We start from the raw sequence: 21,683 nt of genomic DNA, 5'->3' as shown, positions 1-21,683 counted from the left end.
AAAGGGTTTATCAGGTTTATGGAGATAGGCACTTGCATTTTCTGTTCTGTTTTTTAAGATTTATTTATTTATTATGTATACAGTGTTCTGCCTGCAAGTATGCCTGCATGCCAGAAGAAGGCACCAGATTTCATTATAGATGGTTGTGAGCTGCCATGTGGTTGCTGGGGATTGAACTCAGGACGCCTGGAAGTGTAGCCAGTGTTCTTAATCTCTAAGCCATCTCTCCAGCCCATTTTTCTGCTATTTATCAGACTTTTAATTACTTGTAAAAAATCTTAACAACATAGGGATTTTTCATTATTTTATTTTTTATTATCTTAATAATAATAATGACCACGTGAGCACCAGACATGCATGTGTTACACAGACACTCAGGCACATAAATCTTTTTAAAAATAAAGACAAAGGAGCCAAGAGACTCCTGAAAAGTCCCTAAGAGTAAGAGAACAGATCCTAAAGAATCTTAGTTGATCTTATCAGGAAAAAAAAGAAAAAAGAAAAAGAAAACTTTCTTGGAGCTAACTACAGGGTCTTAAACACCCAGCAAGAGCATATAACTGAAAATAAAATGATAGAGCCCTATTTTAAGAGCAAGAAAACCCTCCCCCAACTCTTATAAAGGAGTCCCCCTTGTGCAGTCCTCTCTCTAGAAACAAGTCCACAGTCTCCTTGCAGTATATTTCAATGGATTTTGTCTTTTGGGGCTCTGGGTAAATTCTTTTTACCACCCAAGTCACAAATCTTCCCTGGGGCATTTCATACAGTAAGAATAATTGTCTCAACTTACACGTGGATAAAATGTAAGTTTCCCTATTCCCTTTAGAGATGCCATTAAGTAATTGGGGGAAATTTCTGTGTCAGTTGGCTCTTTAATAAACAGTGAGTTTTGACATTTTCACCTATTTACTTTTGGTGTGTTGCTGTTGTATCTAATTAACATATTGTTTCTTTGTCTTATTGATTTACAATGGTGTTTGGTTTTTTTAAGATTTTATTTATTTATTATGTACACAACATTCTGCTTCCATGCACATCTGCACACCAGAAGAGGGCACCAGATCTCATAATGGATGGTTGTGAGCCACCATGTGGTTGCTGGGAATTGAACTCAGGACCTCTAGAAGAGCAGCTAGTTACATTTGCTTATGCTGTGGAACATTTGTTTTAATGAACTCTTAACCTCTGAGCCATCTCTCCAGCCCCTACAATGGTGTTTGTTACTAGGGTTTTTCCCCCTAGCTTTGTCATGAGTTGTTTCCATTTAGTGCTGTTGGCCAACGAAAGTGTTTATTTTAATATTTTCTTCATTACTTTTGTCTTTGTTATCATAGTTGCAAAAGAACTTGCCATCATTAAGATTATAAGAATACTAATTCAATTGTTCTTCTAGGTCTTTTATGGATCTGTGTTTTATATTCCAGATTTGATCCATCTAGAGAGTATCTTAGCATAGGAGTTCATAGAACATATTTCTTTTTCATCCAAATAGCGAGACTGCCATGACATCATTTTCTGAATTGTCTATCATTCCTTCCCCTGGTGTTCTAAAAATGCCAGGGGTAGGGATGTCTTTAACATGTATTTAAATCTACACGGTCCTTTAGCCCTCAGCGTCCTCCTTCCTGAGGAGCTAGCCTTAAGAAGCAGGTGGTGGCACACGCCTTTAGTGCCAACACTCGGGAGGCAGAGGCAGGTGGATCTCTGTGAGTTCGAGACCAGCCTGGTCTACAAGAGCTAGTTCCAGGATAGTCTCCAAAGCCACAGAGAAACCCTGTCTTGAAAAACCAAAAAGAAAACAAAAAATATTTTGGCAAGGAATAAATATCTGTCTAGGGAGCTGAGACTTAGTCTGAGTCTTTCAATCCCAGTCCTAACCACTCTATCAAATGAGTCTGGGCCAGTAAGGTGACTGGTAGGTAATAATTCCTGGTTGAAGGACAGACCCATTCATACAAACTGTTATTAGGTTTTCTTTTACTCTAGCCACAAACTGGAATGCCAAAATGTTTGTTTTTACTCTTTGGTTTTTTTGTCCTTTGGGGTGCCACCACCCAGGTCCCAAATAAATCACACACACACACACACACACACACACACACACACACACACACACACACACAGAGAGAGAGAGAGAGAGAGAGAGAGAGAGAGAGAGAGAGAGAGAGAGAGGAGGGGGGGACTCACTTATTCTCACTTATAAATGCCCATCCACCTTTTGCCTCTGGGCTTTTTCCTTTTCTTACTTCTTTAATCTTACTTTCACTCTTACTCTGTGGGTGGCTGGGTCCTGACATTCCTCATTTTTCTCTTGCTCCTTCTTCCTCCTCCCAGATTTCTCCTTCTATTTATTCTCTCTGTCTGCCAGCCCATCTATCCTTTCTCCTGGTCATTCAGCTCTTTATTATTTATTAGGTGGTTTTGTTTTTGGTTTGGTTTGGTTTGGTTTTTCGAGACAGGGTTTCTCTGTGGCTTTGGAGGCTGCCCTGGAACTAGCTCTTGCAGACCAGGCTGGTCTCGAACTCACAGAGATCTGCCTGCCTCTGCCTCCCGAGTGCTGGGACTAAAGGCATGTGCCACCATCGCCTGGCCATCAGGTGGTTTAGACAGGCAAAGAATCACAGCTTCGCAGAGTTAAAAAAAAAAAATGTAACATAAATGAATATAATACATCCTTCGATCATTAAAACAAATGTTCCACAGCATAAGCAAATGTAACACACCTTAAAACATTCCACAACAACAAACTGTTTTCTGACCTCTACAGGCACAGCAAGGCATCCCACTCTAAACAAAATGTGCAGGGCTGTGAGTTGCTATGCTTGCTGTGACCTGTGGTATTCTTTGACTCCTGAGTGCCAGAGTCCCTGTCCAACCGATCGGTCGTCACGCCCACACTCTGAACTCCCCCATAGGTGGGATTCTCACCCTGGATCACACAACTAGTCCAAGTGGCTCCTAAATTCCGAAGCCTGAAGGTGCCTCGTCCATCTTTGGGGTGAGAAATCTTATGAACCGACCAGCGGGTGTTCCTGATTCTTTTTCCGAAATTCTCCCTTCCGGGTTCTGAGCTCTACAGTGAACCCTGAGTCTTGCGTAGTTCAACAATGTCCTCGGCATCCCCAGACTTCAACCGCAGCTCCTCCACAGGACGGCACTCCCCTCCCCTAGAACCTGCCAACACCGGGCCAGCCTTCCACGTTTCTGCCGCAGCTCTGCAGCGGAGCTTCCCACAGTGCCCCGGGGCGCGCGCGGGCTCCTGGGAGTTGTAGTCCGGCGCCGCTCGTTGCTGCTGCAGCATCTACGGGCTCGGCGCCGGCTTTGTCTGCGGGCGCGCGCCGCTGCGGTGAGTGAGGCCCAGGCCGTGTCTGTGCGCCCGGGAGAGGGGGCTGTGTCGTGAGCCCGCCGGCCTGGCCAGGGCGCGTGAACAGGCCAGGCCGGCCGGAGCGCAGTCGTCAGCCTCTGACAAGGGTGGCTGCTTGAACATCGGGTGGGCCGCGGTCGGCTGCGGGAGGGCCCCGCTGCGATGTCCGGGCCCCTGGGGGGGGGGGCTGGGACCCCGGGAGCGTGGGAGGGGCCACAGGAAGGTCCAGCTAGGCCAGGAGGGTGCAGAGTCTGTCCGTGCCTACGGAGATGAGACGCCTTGCCTACGGCGTCCAGTGTGGGGGAACTCACCCTCACCCACAAGCTCCTGTTCGCTCCTTTTTAAACTGCCTCGTTAAAGATTTCCTCAGACCCCACAGGTCATCCTGTGTCTGTCCTCCAGCCCCTCTCGCCTGAGAATGCTCCATTTTAGGCCTTGAATTTGTAGGGTGTGTCTCAAATGTAAGCGATCCCTCACGTTCTGGTCATCAGTTCTTCCAAAAGCTAATGAGATGATGTGAACTTGTTTAGTAAGTGAAGAAACTAGAGTCGGGGTCTTAGGTTGCTTTGCTCCAGGTCAAACACCTAGGGAACCAAGGCAAAGAAGGATCCAAGCCTGTCAGAGCCAAATGCTGAGCCGTGATGGCATTTGTAATAGGAAAAGCGGTGTTTTGTGTAATGAAACCACTTTTCTCCTAGTGTCTTTGAGAATTTGATTGCTCTGACTTGAGATCATGGCTCTCCCTTAACAATTTCCTGTAGTCAGTTTCCTGTTTGGAGACACAGTTGGGGGGATATTTGTTGGATACCTCTTAGCAGGTGGAGAGTTTGAAGTATACTTTCTGCTCACTTATTCTGACTTGACCATGTTTTCTACATACTCCAAAAGTCCAACCCCAGGGAGGTGGTACCAAGAGCTTTTCTTTGTGAATGTGCAGGGGTTTTTGTTGGTTTTATTATTAATCAGTAATACCTTGTATTTCTAAACGAATGCATTTGCACCATTTCAGGGGAGCCCTTTGTATTTGGCGTTTATCAGCGAATGAGATAATATGACTGAATGGGTAGAAGGGTCAGCTACTTGGTTAATAAAACAGAATTATAACATCAGATTGCTAATTCATTAAGCTAGGAGTCCAGCATTTTGATTGGACATACTGAGATAAAGATGAGACTGTGTACCACTGCACAAATAAGTGCACAAATCCAGGAATTTGATCCTTACATAAGCATTCTAAAGAGAAAAGGTGATGGTTTGGATCTAGATCCTGCTAAGAATTGCCAGAAGGTAGCAAGAAGTCTTTCCTTAGGTCCTTGTAAACTCGGGGGAACTGGAAAGGAGGGCTGAAGCTCTGACTTTATACCAGTCAGGAAGGCCCTGATGTTGACTATTTGGATTTGAGGGATAAAATCAGCAACAGTGGCCTGGGAAGTAGAAGACCCCAATCTTAAGTCAAGACCAAAGTACAAACAGAAGTGACCCTTAACTGGGAACTAACAGGAAGAGGTCGGTGTTTATATGTCGTCTGCTTCCCACTTCTCTGTGCTCCAAGATTCATTTTTGTGAGGTCAGTCCTGATCTCTGTAGCCACCTTTGAAGTGATATCCCAAAGTGGACCTGTTGTTAACTTTCTCTTTCTCAATTATCAATCCTACCCTTTATTGTTTGTTCTTTGGTTTGGTTTGGTTTATTTTATTTTCTGTCCCTCAGGTACTCAAGACCAGCCCATGGAAGAATCATATGAAGAAGTGGTGATTAAAGTCATAGAGCAGGAGTGGACATGTTTGGGTTTCCAACAGCTACCCTGCTGGACTGTCACGGAAGATATGCCCAGAATGTAGCATTTTTCAGTGAGTGAGTCAGCCAGTTGCTGAGATACCTTCAGAGTCCCTGTTCTCAGTACTGAGAAGCAGAAGATGAATTCATTTGGTGAAGCTTGCTATTCTTCGGGGTTGCAGGGAAAGCCTGCAAGCTGGAATTAGAAATGATACTCAAAACAAAACAAGAAAACAATTGATATGGAGGCAGTTTAGAGGGTGTTTCAGGCCCAATGAGTGCCTTTAACTCTCAGCTCTGTCACTGAGTATGAAAACATTAGGGAAACAAGGAAGAAATGTCTCTAGGATGACTGCTAGAAAATGAATAGACTAGTTCAACTCTACTCTAGCTTAGTAGACTGAAAATTAGCATGAATTTTAAAAGAAGAAATTCCAATCACATTTGCATTATTAAAGGAGTTATATAACTTCCTTAAGCTTCAGGCTTTTCATCTGTATAATGAAATAGATAAGAAGCTGTATCTTGTAAGAATTTGAGGCACAGACAAAATACCTAAAATCTTGCTGTTTATTTTCTGAGATCATAAACTGTCAGGAGAGCAGACTAGAATTGGGTGACTTTCATGCAACATTCCTGGCTATTCTAGAACTCGCTCTGTAGACCAGGCTGGCCTCAAGCTCACAGAGATCTGCCTGCCTCCATCTCCCAGGTGCTGGGACCCACCCACCAGCCTCTATGAGCCTGCTTTTATTGCTTATAAAGTAATTGTCTCACTGCTGGAGCGATGGCTCAGTGGTTAAGAGCACTAGCTGCTCTTCCAGAGGACCTGGGTTCAATTCCCAACACCCCCCCAAAAAAAAATGATAATAATAATAATCGGGGTTTTTTGGGGGGGTTGTTTGTTTGGTTGTTTTTTGTGGGTTTTTTGTTTGTCTGTTTGTTTGTTTTTCATGACAGGGTTTCTCTGTGGCTTTGGAGACTGTCCTGGAACTAGCTCTTGTAGACCAGGCTGGTCTCGAGCTCACAGAGATCCGCCTTCCTCTGCCTCCCCAGTGCTGATAGTAATCGTTTTAAAGGCAGTACATAGCTATGGAGCATACTAATATTTGAATCCCAGATAAGACATCTATTAATAGTTATGTGTGACCTCCTATTTTCTTACCTGTAGCAATCGCAGGATGATTTTCAAGATTCTATTATGGCCGGGCATTGGTGGCACACACCTTTAATCCCAACACTCTGGAGGCAGAGGCAGGAGGTTCTCTGAGTTCGAGGCCATCAAGGCCAGCCTGGTCTACAGATCAAGTGTCAGGATAGGCTCCATAGCTACACAGAGAAACGGTGTCTCAACAATTAAAAAAAAATTTTTTAAAAATTTATGTATGCAAAGTTCATAATAAAATGCCTGGCACATAATAAGCACTCTAAGGGTTATGTTTCTTTTTCTCCTGTTCTTCTCACTCAGCATATTGGTGCATCTTACATGACTTCCCTCTCGTTTTATCAGATGTGATGACGGAAGCCCACAAGTATGATCATTCAGAGGCCACAGGATCGTCAAGCTGGGATTTCCAGAGTTCTTTCAGAAGAGAGAAGGTGGAACAAAAGTCCCCAGATTCAAAGACACTACAGGAAGACTCTCCTGGAGTGAGACAGAAGGTCTATGATTGCCAGGAATGTGGGAAATCTTTCCGGCAAAAAGGTAGTCTAACGTTGCATGAGAGAATCCACACTGGGCAGAAGCCCTTTGAATGCACCCAGTGTGGAAAAAGCTTCAGGGCCAAAGGCAACCTAGTTACACATCAGCGAATACACACAGGAGAGAAGCCCTATCAGTGCAAAGAGTGTGGCAAAAGCTTTAGTCAGAGAGGCAGTCTAGCTGTCCATGAGAGACTCCACACTGGACAGAAACCCTATGAATGTGCCATTTGCCAGAGAAGCTTCAGGAATCAAAGTAACCTTGCTGTTCACCGAAGAGTTCACAGTGGTGAGAAGCCCTATAGATGTGACCAGTGTGGAAAGGCTTTCAGTCAGAAAGGAAGCCTAATTGTCCACATCCGAGTTCACACAGGTCTGAAGCCCTATGCGTGTTCCCACTGCAGGAAGAGCTTCCACACCAGGGGAAATTGTATTCTGCATGGAAAAATCCACACAGGAGAGACACCCTATCTCTGTGGCCAGTGTGGAAAGAGTTTCACACAGAGAGGGAGCCTGGCTGTGCACCAAAGAAGCTGCTCCCAAAGGCTCACCCTGTAACCACTCTCGTCAAAGGAAGGTCTTAGGAATTAAGAATACAAAACCCTCTGTAACCAAGAAGTTTATCTAATTCTATAGGGTAAGTGGAAATTCTTCTGGAAGGACCAGCATTTGATAGGGCAAACTGACTTTTTCCCCTTCCCCCAAATGAATATGAAAAATAAATGTCTTGCTTTATCATTATCATGTATTTTTCATAATTTCTTTATTTGATATATCTTCCTAAGGTACACTCATTCATCTGTCATGTCACACTTGACCTTGATTTTAGTATAGCAGATACAGATTATATTTGTAGCATATACCATAAGCCCTTTAAAAAGTCCACTCCTGGGCTATAGGGAAGGCTCAGCCCTTAAAGGCTAAGCTCATCAGTCTCAAGGGCCTTTTGTTCTGTACATACTCAATTTGTTGGGTCCCCCCCCCAGACAGGGTTTCTCTGTGTAGCTTTGGAGGCTGTACTGGAACTCACTGTTAGACCAGGCTGGCCTTGAACTCACAGAGATCCATCTGAGTGCTGGAATGAAAGGTCTGCACCAAGCCTGGCAGTGATTGCGCACGCCTTTAGTCCCAGCACTCGGGAGGCAGTGCTGGGATTAAAGGCATGAGTCACCAACGCCCAGCCTTTACTAATGTTTTTATTGAACCTAAATAATGCATCAGCTCAGCCTTTAATCCCAGCACTCAGGAGGCAGAAGCAGGTGGTTCTCTGTGAGTTTGAGGCCAGCCTGGTGTCCAGAGTGAGTGCCAGGATAGACTCCAAAGCTACACAGAGAAACCCTGTCTCGAAAAACCAAAAAATAATAATAATAATCATAATGCATCAGCTCAGTAACCTAATAGACCACTAGTGTCTATAGCTGAAGCCCCAGCCTTATAAAACAAGTTTTCCTTACAAGTTTGCAAAGGTTTGGAGAATACACACTGATATTTTCTTCAGCCCTACTAATTATAACTATCTCATTTTTTTAAGAATCCTACATTTGTATGTTACTTTTCATCAAGGGAATTCCAAACTCCCTGAGAAACACAGTGGCCTTCACTCTTTTTTAAGTAATTCCTTTGAAGACAGAAGCATAGTGTTAAGGTTGAGAATACCTAGAAAGAAAAGACTCAATTTTCATTCTAACTGAGCTAACTAGTTTGTAGTCAGTTAATGATGTTCCACTCCTCGAGCAATACTGTGCTCCTCCTACACACTGATAATTTGGAAACATAACTCCCTCTTAACTCTATTTTTAACCTTCAAGGGATAAGATTTGAAGAGAGGAGAGGCTGGTTCTGTGGACAAATTTTCATGTTTTAATCTGAAGCCAGTATAATTCTTGTTGCTGAGCGTTTTTGTAAATAACTGATGAATGATGTATAGAAGTTTTCGTGTAAAGGTAGTGTCTTAGTTAGGATTACTATTTGTACAATGAAGCACCTTGACCAAAAGCAAGTTGGGTGGAAAGGGTTTATTAATCATCAAATGAAGTCAGGACAGGAACTCAAACAGGGCAGGAACCTGGAGGCGGGAGCTGATGCAGAAGCCATGGAGGGATGCTGTTTACTGGCTTGCTCCTCATGGCTTGCTCAGCCTACTTTCTTATGGAACCCAGGACCACCAGCTTAGGCATGGCACCATCCACAATGAGCTGGGCCCTCCCCCATCAATTACTAATTAAGAAAATGCCTTACAGGCTTTTTTTTTTTTTTTATGACAGGGTTTCTCTGTGCAACCGCTCTGACTGTCCTGGACCTCACTATGTAGACCAGGCTAGCCTTGAATTCAGAGATCCATTTGCCTCTGCCTCTAGAGTGCATGCAAGGATTAAAGGCATGTGCCACCAACACCAGTTTACAACCCTACTTTTTTTTTTTAAGTTTTATTGGGACACAGCTATAATCTTTCATTTGTTTTAAATTAATTTATTTTTTTATTTGATGTACATTGGTGTTTTGCCATGGGTGTCAGGTCCCGTGGAACTGGATTAGAGACAGGTACAAACTGCTATGTGAGTGCTAGGAATTGAACCCAAGTCCAAGAGCAGCCAGGCAGCCAGTGCTCTTAACTGCTGAGCCATCTTTCCAGGCCCCCTACAATCCTATCTTAACAGAGGTTTTTTTTGGGTTTTTTTTTTTTTTTTCCTGAGAAAGAAAGGGTTTCTTGTGTAGCCCTGGCTGTCCTGGAACTCTCTGTAGACCAGGCTAGCCTCAAGCTCATTGAGATCTGCTCTGCCTCTGCCTCTGCCTCTGCCTCTGCTCTCTGCCTCTCTCTCTGCCTCTCTCTCTCTCTCTCTCTCTCTCTCTCTCTCTCTCTCTCTCTCTCTGTCTCTCTCCTCTCTCTGCCTCTCTCTCTGCCTCTCTCTGCCTCTCTGCCTCTGCCTCTGCCTCTGCCTCTGCCTCTGCCTCTGCCTCTGCCTCTGCCTCTGCCTCTGGATTGCTGGGATTAAAGGTGTATGCCACCACCACACAGATCAGAGGTATTTTCTTATTGAGGTTCCCTCCTGTAGATGACTTTGACTGATACCCCGTTGACATACAACCATGTGGCACAGGTACCATTCTGTTCTTTGTCGTAGACCTTTTAAACTGTAACCTCCTTAATCCCAAAAGGCTCATGCTAGCAAATCATCATCTACAGGGTTAAATTATGTCAAAGGTCTTTGGGCATTCAAACTTTATGGATTTGATTAGTGAGAAAGGGTACTCCCAGAAATACCTAGATAACATTTGACAATGTATTCAAGACTATAACATTTCCATTTGTAATGACCATTTGTAATGATACACTAAAAATTGAAATTAAAAAAAAAAAAAAAACTGGGCTGGGCATTGGTGGCGCATGCCTTTAGTCCCAGCTCTCAGGAGGCAGCAGGTGGATTTCTGTGAGTTCAAAACCAGCCTGGTCTACAAGAGCTAGTTCCAGGACAGCCTCCAAAGCCACGGAGAACCCTGTCTCCAAAAACCAAAAAGAAAAAAAAAAAACTGGAATACTTATGCAGTGGAATTAAACCCAGCAATAAAATATGTCAACAAAACATGTACATGGATGATTGGACAATATTATGGATAAATCAGAAAATCTTACATTGTATCTGAACACAGATATATAGTGTATGACTCCCCTGTAATTCTTCATAGAACAAGAAGAGCTAATAACTGACTTGAAAGATCAGGAGAGAACTCTATGAAATGGAAAAATGGAGAAAAAGAATGTTCTATACAGTCAAGTGGTATATGCATGGGTCCATATAGTCATTAACATCTGTTGAATTCATAGTTAAGATCTGTATATGTAAGGCATACCTCAATAACAATCAGGCAGTTCTAACATACTGCACACAAGTTCTTTGTTCTGTGTTCACAGGAGGAAACCTCAAACACAGGCTGATAAACTGGGTAAGTTAATAGAAAACAGAAATGATGCCACTTTATTTCCAATGGTAGGCATCAAAAACCCTGGCAAGGGCTTCAAAGTTTGCCTGCTTCTTTTGGAACACTTACTCTATGGGAAATCAGCTGCCATGCATTGAAAAAGAAGCCACTGCATTGTACAAGCTCCATGAATGCTCCAATTGATAGGTTCCGCTCAACAGACAGAATCAACCCTCTTAATTTTGTTTCTCTTGCAATGATAAAATTCCCTGAGAAAAGCAAGTTAGGGAAAAAAGTATATTTTTGTTTATAGTTCCGTGTCAAGGAAGGTATGGCTAAAGGAACATGAAGGCAGCTCAGCACAATGGATCAGCAGTCCAGAGGGGAGACAGGGCCGAGATACAGAACCTCAAAGCTTGCCCCAGGTGACATACATCCTCCAGCAAAGCTCCACCCCCTAATGGTTTCATAGCCTTTCCAGACAATGCCACTGGAAACACATGAGCCGATGAACATTTTGCAGTCAGACCACAACAGACGTCTAACCACAGTAATGAATCACTTCGATGTCCAGTCCATAGGTGCCTACAGTCTAAGATGACATCTGGTGAACCTGACCCCATAGTGTCAGCCAAGCCCTGTTCTTATCTGGATCCCCTCCTAAGCACCTTCAGGGGGTAGCAGGATGTACTTCCTTTTAGTTGTAGAGATGAGAACTCCAGCTTCTTACTGGATTATCTAAGGAGCCCTTCAAGTTTTCTGACACCATGTGGCCATTTTCTTGAAAGAGAAGCTGTCCTTGAAGTTGCTAAGTGCACAGGCCTATGATAATGTTATAGCAGAGACATCCCATCAAGTTTGCATAGTGTGCCAGTTGGAACCTGTTACTATGCAATTATGAAAAATGCAGAATTATTTGTAGTTAAGGCTACAGGTGGGGCATAGCCCAATTCTTGAGAAACAGAGGTTTAATCATGAACAGGTGTTAATCCTTAGATTCTGAAGAGAAACACCATAAATAAAAATGTAAACTGGCCTGGGCAGTGGTGGTGTGTCCCTTTAATAACAGCTTTCCAGGGGCATATGTGGGCTACCGGTTGGACATTCGTGACACAGCTTTACCTGAAGTCCCTTTTGGGAGAAGATAGAACACAATAGGAAAGCAGTCTTTAGTCCTTTTGGTAAGTGAAACCTAACTATGGATAATACTATCAATTCAATAGAACCTTGCTGATATTTTCTTTCAGAAATAATGGCAACAATCATTGTGCCTCTTTCATGCTAAAAAAATATATTTTCTGATTTGGGATTCCATTGACCTATGAAATCAAGCTTTTGGTCTACTTTTTTGTTCTTTATATCCACATATATTACTGTTGGCTTTATAAGGGTGTGTGTGTGTGTGTGTGTGTGTGTGTGTGTGTGTGTGTGTGTGTAGGTTTGTACACATGAACACAGGCACCTGAGGCCAGAAGATGGTGTTGGGTTCCTTAGCATTAGAATTACAGGCGGTTGTGAGCTGCACAATATGGATCTGAAAACTCTCCTCAGGAAATAAGAACATGAAATATCCAGCGATCATTTCTTTTCTTTCTTTTTAAAATTTTTGACATGGCCTTCTCGAACTCACAATCCTCTTGCCTCGGTCTCTCTGGTGATAAGATTACATGCGTGCACTACACTGCTCACTCGAAGAGGTTAGTAACAGGTTTAGAAGAATTTTAAGGTTGAAGACGATATTATACAGATTATTTCCCCTCCAGCAGTATTTTAAGATATGAAAAATACTTTGGGGGGGAGCGTTGGTGGTGTAAGCCTTTAATCCCAGCACTCGGGAGGCAAAGGCAGGCGGATCTCTGTGAGTTCAAGGACAGCCTGGTCTACAGAGTGAGTTCCAGGACAACCTCCAAAGCTACACAGAGAAACCCTGTCTCGAAAAACAAACAAAATTGGGAGGAATTATAAAAGTACTCTTATGTGTTTGCAATGAAAAGAGTAAAAAACAATTTGAACCACCACGCAGGACCCACCTCGGCCACAAATTGCTGGATCTCAAGAGCAGTGGTGGTCCACCATCCCCGGAAGTGGACTCGGAAGTAGAGCTTCACCGCCCGCGTGGCCTGCTGGGACTTGTAGTTCGAGTCCTCGACGATGCCCTGGAGTGCTGCGTTACCAGGTGTGGGTCTTACCTCCGCAAGAGGTGAGCAGGGCTGGGCTGCGTCAGGGGCGGACAGTGGTGTGCTGGTCCAGACGAAGGGGCGCAGCGACCCGGAGCCAGGCTCAGAGGCTTGGAACGCGCCCTGTGGCCGGGGCCCCACGTGCTAGCAGCCGCGGTACCCCGAATCACGCCCCGGGACAAGGCCACCCCACGGAGGCCAGGCTCCTGCGGCAGAACAAACCGCGGTTCCGAGGGCACCCTCCTCTTGCTCCGCCGAGCTCCGGCCTGGGCGGGTGTGGGGACGCTGTCGTTAGTTAGCCTTCTCGGCTCCTGTCGAGTGACTTGGCCTTTTTCCAAGGATGGTGTTGGTCAACATCAGAAGACCACGAGGGACTCCTGAGAGATCCCAAGGGGTACTGAGGTTTCGGCTGTGCAGCACGGCCACCTGCATTCTGCAAAACATAAGGTTAGGGAAGGGGTATTAGGTAGCTAGAATACACACTGAGAGAATACACAGAATCTGAGAAAGCTTCCTCCAGAACCTAAGGGCAAAATTGGGGAAGTCTGAGGAGATGGTACGCCCTAGAGAACTATCTTTCGAAGAATATGCCCCTGTCTGAGAATGTGGCCAAGCTCCTGGTGATTTGGAATTTCAGTAAAAATGCCCCATCTCTGAGCTAGACAGAGGTTTTCTTTCTTAGAACGAAGTAAGACATCAGCATCGAGTACCTGCCTTGAGTCTGGTTTTTACTCTATCGTCAAGCTTCGTTTTGAGATTGGGTATTCAGTGGAAGCTGAACAAGGGCATTGGGACATTAATATATTTATCAAATCGTATCAACGGGTTCTGTATAGGTGCCCTAGGACTGTGAAGTTCCACATGAGTTGTCTCTACACTCCCTTGCCACTGTGTGGAGCACTACTTAAAGCATCCAACCAGGTTCTTCTACTGAAAGACTGGAAGCATTTTTGCCCTGTCATCTGAAAGTTGGCTTTTTCCTATTAGACATTTCACTCATGTGTTTACATCTTCGTTGCTAAAACCAAAATATCTTAGGTAATGAATTTGTAAGGAGCAAATATTTACTTCTCACAGTTCAGTTGTTTTAATCTATCAGCACTTGACCTGATTTTGGACCTATAGTGTGGGATAGGACCTGGATCCCAATATCATTAAGGGCACTCCCCCAGTGACCTAAATTCTTCCTACTAGGCCCTACTGCCTAAGGATGCCTCCACACAATTAGTGCCACAAGTTGGCAACCAAGCCCTTTGGAAAAAAACAAATGTAGCTCCTTGGAGATCATTCAAAGTTTATATTTGCTAAATTTGATGCTAAGTGGCCTTGGGAAAACAAGATTATAAACTGAAGTTTATTGTCAGGCGGTGGTGGCAGAGGCAGGCAGATCTGTGAGTTCGAGGCCAGCCTGGTCTACAGAGTGAGTTCCAGAACAGCCAAGGCTGCATGGAGAAACCTTGTCTCGAGAAACAAACAAAAATCCTGAAGTTTTTCTTCAAAGAACTCATCCTTTTGATGAGATTTATGTGTCTACCAAAAAAATTGCATTTGAGGATTAGTGTTGACAACTGGATTGAATTGAGGGGTTCCTAGGAATTAGTAAAGCACACTTCTTGAGTTTGAGTCTTTCCAGGGAGTATCAGATCCTGAAGGCTTGAGCCCCATGAATGTTTCATTGGTGGATCTTTGAGACTATTGGAAGGTGGTGGAACTGTAGAAGGTAGAGCCTTGTCACTGGGTTGAGGCGTGTCCTTGGGAGTCGTATCTGCCCCTCACTCTTTCCTATTGTTCTGTTCCATTTATGCCTGCCCAGTTGAACAGCATGCTCCCACAGTCCCCACAATGATGGAGTGAAACCTCTAAACCCATGACTCACAGTAAATCTTTCTCCTTAGGTTGCTTTGTGGGCATTTTGCAACAAGAAAGCAATTGACCCATGTTGCTGTGACAGTGATGAGCATGAGGAACTTATGTTCCAACAGCAGCACAACAGTCACAGAATCATGCCTGAAAAGGTGCACGAAAGTCATGCTGGGGTTTTTTAAACTGAAGATTCCTAGCCCTGCCCCCAAAGGAGAACAGCATTCCTTTCCCATCCTCCTCCTTACCTCTCTGCACCCAGCATTTTATTGTGAAATACCTCTACGGATGCTTAGTGCCAAGTGTATCTAGTGGGAGGTAAGATGAGTTGCCTAACTAGATCTTTTCTGCTCTGTTTGCACTGTTCCCTTTCACCAACATGTCTGCATATTTAGTTACAATAAATTTTAAATTGAAAAGTAGTTGCCAGGTGTGGTGGCACACTCCTTTAATCCCAGCATTTGGGATGCCTGGGTAGGCAGATCTCTGTGAGTTCTAGACCAGCCAGGGAGTTCCAGGACAGTCAGAGCTACATAGTGAGACCCTTGTCTTTTTTCTAAAATAGTTTTTCAAGACAGGGTTTCTCTGTGAAACAGTCATGGTTGTCATGGAACTCCTGCTATAAACCAGGCTGGCCTCAAACTCAAGAGATCTGCCTGTCTCTGCCTCCCAAGTGCTGGGACTAAAGGCATACGCCACCACCACCCTGCAAGACACTATTTAAAAGAGTGAAAGATTACTAAACAGCAATTTTAAAAAAGTTCCCTCATTTTCTTGGGCTAGGGAGATGACTCAGTTAGTAAAGTGCTTGCTGTGTGAGCATGAGCACCTAAATTGGAGCCTCCGGAACCCATGAGAAGAGCCAGACTCAGCAGTGTACACACTGTAATCCTAGTGCTGCAGAGGCAAAGACAGTCCCTGGTGATTGCTGGCCAACCAGACTACCAACAAGCTCCAGTGTCCCTGAAGACCCTATGTCAAATAATAAGTAATAATAATAATAATAAGGCAGATGACAGAGGAAGGCTCTGTTGGTCCACCTAGCCTCCAGCCTCCACTCGCAGACGTATGCATCCAAACACACAGAGGTACACAGAAAAAATAGCTTCTTATCTTCTCCCTAAGTCCACACATAGTTACCTCAGGCTTGACTCTTAGCACCATAGAGTGCTTGGGTGGATGGGACCCCTGCTTTGCTCTAATGCTGACAGTGTGTGACACTTAAAGAACTGTGACTCTGAGCTGAAGGGAAGGGCCTTATGTCCTTGGTTGCAGAGAACAGCAGAGCCAGATTCTCAGAAGTAAGGCCATTCCTCGTAAGTAAGTAGGCCATCCAGGAGTGACGGCAAATGTCTGTCATGCCAGCATTGAGACGGCAGGATTCACACAAGTTCAAGGCCAGTCTGGGCTATACAATAAGACTCTAAGATTTCTTTTTAATTGAAGGATGTTACTTTCCCAGTACTCTTCTGTGTTCTAGAGTCTGTCCTTGATTTCTTCTGAAAGGCTAGTGTTCCAGTTTAACTTCCTTCTCTGTGCCCATGGGAAAGTAACTTTATCATCATGGACCTCGGTTTCCTCATCTGTGAAATGAGGCATTAGCTGGGATGATTTTTAGGTTCTCTTTTAGTTGTCTCGTCTCATTATTTTCTAAACTGAACATCTGTCAACTAGATTCCAAGTCATTTGTGCTAGTTGCTGGGCATTTAAAGCTTAACTGAGCATGACCCACACATTTAGAATTGTACAGCCAGTCATAATAAAGGTATGTCAGAGATGCTATGATGTCACAAAGGAGAAGTCCCAGTGCATCCTACCGATTCAGAAAGGGTCTTGTGAATTGGTCTGAGGCTGGGAGTTCTAGAGTGGATAGAAATGAATGAATGGCAGAAGCAATGTGGAAAGAACTAGGGCAGACTGTGCTGTCTTTAGATGACTCCAGAAACATGGCATCATGTTTCTTTGCTTCTGCATTACTGTTTCCCCCCCCCAACTGAATTGCTAGATATGTAAGAGAGACTCTGAAAAGGAAGCAGAAAGTCATATGACGACCCGGCTGTAGCTCCAAACAGTTTGGTACTTGTCCATTAGGAATAGGAGACTCCTATCCTGACCTTCCTCTACACTCGGCCTTAGGAGATTAATCCACATTCCCTCAGTAAGTTAGCTGCATCTCCTGCAGGCTGTTATGTTTCCTGAGTTGCTGCCTCAGCCTCAGGTGAGAACTGTTTTAGCCAGTCCAGGTTATAAAATAGCAGCACTTTAAAAAAAAAAAAAAAAAAAAAAAGGGGGGGGCTGGAGAGATGCCTCAGAGGTTAAGAGCACTGACTGCTCTTCCAGAGGTCCTGAGTTCAATTCCCAGCAACCACATGGCGGCTCACAACCATCTGTTATGCGACCTGGTACCCTCTTCTGGTGTGCAGATATACATGGAAGCAGAATGTTGTATACATAATAAATAAATAAAAACTTAAAAAAAAAAAAAAACCCAGCAGCACTGCCCTCCGAAGAGATAGCTGTTGAGCTCTTTCCTGACAGACATACTACTGAACTGAACTACTTTGGACTCCGTTTAGCTCCTATCATTCTTAACATAATCATTCACTCTGCTTTTTAAAGTGTGGCTTGTTGGCTAGTATCAGCCATGAAAGCATAAGCAATAGAAATTGAGAGTAAATGTTTATTAAATAACAAAATGGTTCTGCACCACAGGTAGGTAGAGAAATAATTGTGAGGCCTTGGGGAATAAATGTTGGTTTCTCTGTGCTGGAGAACTTTAATGGGGATGGAGTGAACGCAAGAACGTGAACAGACAAGATGAGCTCAGCCACAGGAAGAGGAAATTAAAACCAGAAAAAAAAAAAAGTGATAGTGCGTGCTCTCTGGATGTGATGGTCAAGGGAGAGCATCTTCTGGCAGGCAGCAGCTTGGCTGAGACCTGAATGACATGGAGCCAGGTGTGAGACGTGCAAAAAGAACGTTCTACTCAGTTTTCTGCTGTTTCTTGCCCAAGCAGAGGCAGCCACCCTCCTGGGTTGTTTTTTTTTTTCCCCTTCCAATAAATCTCTTGTGTGAAGTTTGTTATGCAGTGTGACTTGTGGTATTCCTTGGCTTCCGGCTGCCAGGATACCCTTCATCCAAGCTGTAACACTTACACTGTAGGTCTTATTTTCTTTCCTTATACTTTTTTTTTCCTGTTTTTATTTTCAGAACTCTTAAGACATGATGGTTTGAGTTTTAGTGCCCACAGTCCGTACATACAGCTGGTTGGTTTACAGTATATTGTATTATATATGTTTATAGGCTTTAATTTGGTATTATCATTGTTAGTGTATTTGTCTTTCATCCCAGAACTTGTGAGACAAAAAGATTTTTATTTGGTTTCTTATAGCGCTAACAGTTATGAAAGTAGTATACTGATTAAATGGACATTTAGTCAAAAATAAGTGAATGGAATGAAATGTTACTTGTGGCAAGGTAAAGTAATCATGGTCTTTCACAAGAAGAGTAAATGAATATCTTATCATCTCTGCTTAAAAGCAGAGAAGAAGGGGCTGGAGAGATGGCTCAGAGGTTAAGAGCACCAACTGCTCTTCCAGAGGTTCTGATTCAATTCCCAGCAACCACATGGTGGCTCCCAACCATCCGTAATGAGATCTGGTGCCCTCTTCTGGTGTGCAGATATATATAGAAGCAGAATGTTGTATACATAATAAATAAATAAAATTAAAAAAAAAAAGCAGAGAAGAAATGCCTGTCTTCTGAACCCAGGTTTCCCTCTCCCAGTGATAACCCGAAAGGTATAAACACAAACTAGGAGCTGAGGCTATATAGTACAGTGAGTATTTGACTAGCATGCATGAGATCCTTGGTTCAATACCAAGCACCACCCAAAAAAGGGGTGGGGGGATAGAGGAGAGAGAAGAAAGCAAGCTAGTTAAATTTGGGTTACCAAGTCTTGAGGTCTTAGATCCTCCTATTCTGGAATCCTTTCTTCTTATCTCTAAATTCTCTGTTTCCTAGGAAAGTCAAACACAAATTCTGTGGAGAACCTACAAGAGAAAGGCCTTCGGGGAGCTGGAGAAATGACTCAGAGACTAAGAACACCTGTGGCTCTTACAAATTCAGTTCCCAGCACCCACATGGTGGCCCACAACCATCCATAACTCCAGTTCTAGGGGATCCAATGACCTCTTCTGACCTCCATAAGTACCAGCAGGCATGTGGTGGACAGACATACATGCAGGCAAAACACTTATACAAATGAAATAAAAATATTGAGGGGGGATTTCAGATTTATCATAGTAGCTTTCCTAGTGGCAAATTTTGGAAGAGATGGCCAGTCAGTACCTGGAAATTGAATTTATATTGTGAATCTTCAAGAAGTACTCACAGACGTTGAAATAGATTCCTGTCAGTGATTTCACTAACACTGGAAGTGAAAAAATATTTATCTTTGAAGTCCCAAGCCAAATGGCCGGACAGGACTCCTCCGTGAAGCTGTGTAAGGAGCCTCAGAGGAAAAGAGTTCTCTGTGTTGCTGAAGAAAGAACTGGGAAAAGGAGTAAGGGGGGTGTCATCCCATAGTCCACTGTTCAGAGAATCACACCTGATGTAACAGAACCAACCACTATCTCCATCGTTCCCTAGTGAGACAGCTTGCTAAAATGTCCAGTTCAAAGACTCTTTAGTTCCCTTTGACTGTGACAATAAAGACATTTGTAGATGGGAACCACCATTAGTCACCTGCAGTCTTCAGAGAATCCACACAGAGGAGCCCTATAACTGGAATGACTCCAGAAAGGTGCCTAGCACAACCCAGATGGTCATCTCAAGAAAACGCCCACTTCAGAAACTATACAGATGTGGTCAGTGTGGTGAGAACTTGACTCAGAACGCAGAGCTAATGCTTCATCAGAGAGACCACCTGAAAGGAAAAGCCTGCGGGTGTGAGCATTGTGGGACCGGTTCACCCCCATGGATGAGAGACCTTACAAGTGTGACAAGTGTGGGAAGGGCTTCACCAGGAGCTCCAGTCTGCTCGTCCATCTTGCAGTCCATACGGGTGAGAAACCCTACAAGTGCAACAGGTGTGGGAAGGGCTTCAGTCAGAGCTCCAAGCTCCACATCCACCAGCGAGTCCACACTGGAGAGAAGCCGTATGGGTGTGAGGAGTGCGGCATGAGCTTCAGTCAGCGGTCAAACCTGCATATCCACCAGCGTGTCCACACGGGAGAGAGGCCCTACAAGTGTGGGGAGTGCGGAAAGGGCTTCAGCCAGAGCTCGAACCTCCACATCCACCGCTGTATCCACACGGGGGAGAAGCCCTACCAATGCTGTGAGTGTGGGAAGGGCTTCAGCCAGAGCTCAGACCTGCGAATCCACCTCAGGGTGCACACTGGAGAGAAGCCCTACCCCTGTGGCAAGTGTGGGAAGGGCTTCAGCCAGAGCTCCAAACTCCTCATTCATCAGAGAGTGCACACTGGAGAGAAGCCCTATGAGTGCAGCAAGTGTGGGAAGGGCTTCAGCCAGAGTTCCAACCTCCACATCCACCAGCGGGTTCACGGGAAGGACCTTCACTGACATTGGCTGGCTCAGCACTGCAGAATACTTTTATTGTAAAGATAAATACTTTTCATGGCTGAGGGCACAGGCCAGTGGTAGAGTGCCTGCCTCAAATGTATAAAGCCCTGGGTTTGCATTCCAGTACCCACCCCGCAACATTTCCAGCTTAATACCTTGTACTTGAAGGTGTGTGTGTGTGTGTGTGTGTGTGTGTGTGTGTGTGTGTGTGTGTGTGTGTTTATGTAGAGAGGAGTACACGTGCTGTGCAGGTATGTGCATGCCTGTGTGCACATGTGTGTGCAGGTCACAGGACATCTCAGGTGCTCAGATGCTCATGACCTTTTTGTTTGAGACTGGGGTCCCTCACTTGTGGTCTGGAATGTCACCCAGTAAGCTAGGCAGCGAGTTCCATGGATCTACCTGTCTCCACTTCCCAGCTCACCATGGCTAGGATTATGCCTGTGTGACACCACACCCAATTTGTTATGTGGATTCTGTCTCAAGCTTGCAAGACAAGAGCTTTACTGACTGAGCTATCGCCCCATGTCCTGGCTTAATACTTTTGACTCTTACCTTTGTATTTCTCAAAAGGAAAAGATAGAAAGGGTTATTCACCAGGAAAAAAGAAAATCAATCCTTCCTTATAAGTAGCTGAGCACTCAGCACATTTCATTCATGTTCAACAATGAATGGATGATTCTGGTTTCTTAGATGGGTAGAGTGTACATGGCAATTCTTCTAGTGTTGTTAGCAGTATATTCTGCCAAGCATTGGTGGCACACGCCTTTAATGCCAGCACTTGGGATGCAGAGGCAGGAGGATCTCTGTGAGTTCAGGGCCAGCCTGGTCTCCAAAGCGAGTGCCAGGATAGGTTCCAAAGCTACACAGAGAACCCTGTTTCAAAAAACCCAAAAAAAAAAAAAAAAAAAAAAAAAAAAAAAAAAAAAAAAAAAAAAGAAGTATATTCCACAATTTTACTTGCAGGAAATTTGTATTTTTCCAAGCACAGTATGCTTCCTTTGTTCATATTCTTTAAGAAATTGGAACTCATGTTTCCTTTCAAATTATGTGCCTAGTTTTTCATATTCCTTTTAAGTCCTAAATATCCCTCTATAAACTGTGAACGTACAATGTGTCCATTTGAGGGTGGGGTGGGAGCTGAAGGTATAAAAGACATGGAGAACTGTTAGGTTTAATTAAAAAACATACATCAGTTTATGGTCACACTACAGGAAGTGCTTCTCCATATACTACTGTGAGCCGGGTAGTGATGGTGCACGCCTTTAATCGCAGCACTCGGGAGGCAGAGGCAGGCAGATCTC

The 21,683-nt window shown here is 44.2% G+C and overlaps 2 protein-coding genes across 6 annotated transcripts; both read left to right on the top strand.

Annotated features, from left to right (window-relative positions):
- The first annotated feature begins 3,190 nt into the window (after positions 1-3,190).
- Znf32 (zinc finger protein 32) lies at positions 3,191-7,582 on the top strand. 4 transcript variants are annotated; one of them, XM_027429227.2, is made up of 3 exons: positions 3,191-3,346; positions 5,075-5,214; positions 6,609-7,582. In XM_027429227.2, the coding sequence occupies exons 2-3, from the start codon at positions 5,145-5,147 to the stop codon at positions 7,397-7,399; spliced, it is 861 nt and encodes a 286-aa protein (XP_027285028.1). In that variant the 5' UTR covers positions 3,191-3,346; positions 5,075-5,144; the 3' UTR covers positions 7,400-7,582. The 4 variants fall into 4 exon arrangements, with proteins under 4 accessions (XP_027285028.1, XP_027285031.1, XP_027285029.1 ...); XM_027429230.2 differs by having other exon boundaries at positions 3,192-3,346; positions 6,651-7,582; XM_027429228.1 differs by lacking the exon at positions 3,191-3,346 and adding an exon at positions 3,353-3,490.
- A 5,234-nt stretch (positions 7,583-12,816) lies between these two features.
- On the top strand, positions 12,817-21,011 carry Znf239 (zinc finger protein 239). 2 transcript variants are annotated; one of them, XM_027429233.2, is made up of 3 exons: positions 12,833-12,959; positions 14,832-15,114; positions 18,820-21,011. In XM_027429233.2, exon 3 carries the CDS (start codon positions 19,774-19,776, stop codon positions 20,377-20,379), a length of 606 nt encoding a protein of 201 aa, XP_027285034.1. In that variant the 5' UTR covers positions 12,833-12,959; positions 14,832-15,114; positions 18,820-19,773; the 3' UTR covers positions 20,380-21,011. The 2 variants fall into 2 exon arrangements, with proteins under 2 accessions (XP_027285033.1, XP_027285034.1); XM_027429232.2 differs by lacking the exon at positions 14,832-15,114 and having other exon boundaries at positions 12,817-12,959.
- The last annotated feature ends 672 nt before the right edge of the window (positions 21,012-21,683 follow it).

The sequence above is a fragment of the Cricetulus griseus genome, chromosome 8, assembly GCF_003668045.3.
Source record: "Cricetulus griseus strain 17A/GY chromosome 8, alternate assembly CriGri-PICRH-1.0, whole genome shotgun sequence".
In the NCBI taxonomy this organism is placed as follows: domain Eukaryota; kingdom Metazoa; phylum Chordata; class Mammalia; order Rodentia; family Cricetidae; genus Cricetulus; species Cricetulus griseus.
This window is presented reverse-complemented; position numbering and strand designations above follow the sequence as displayed.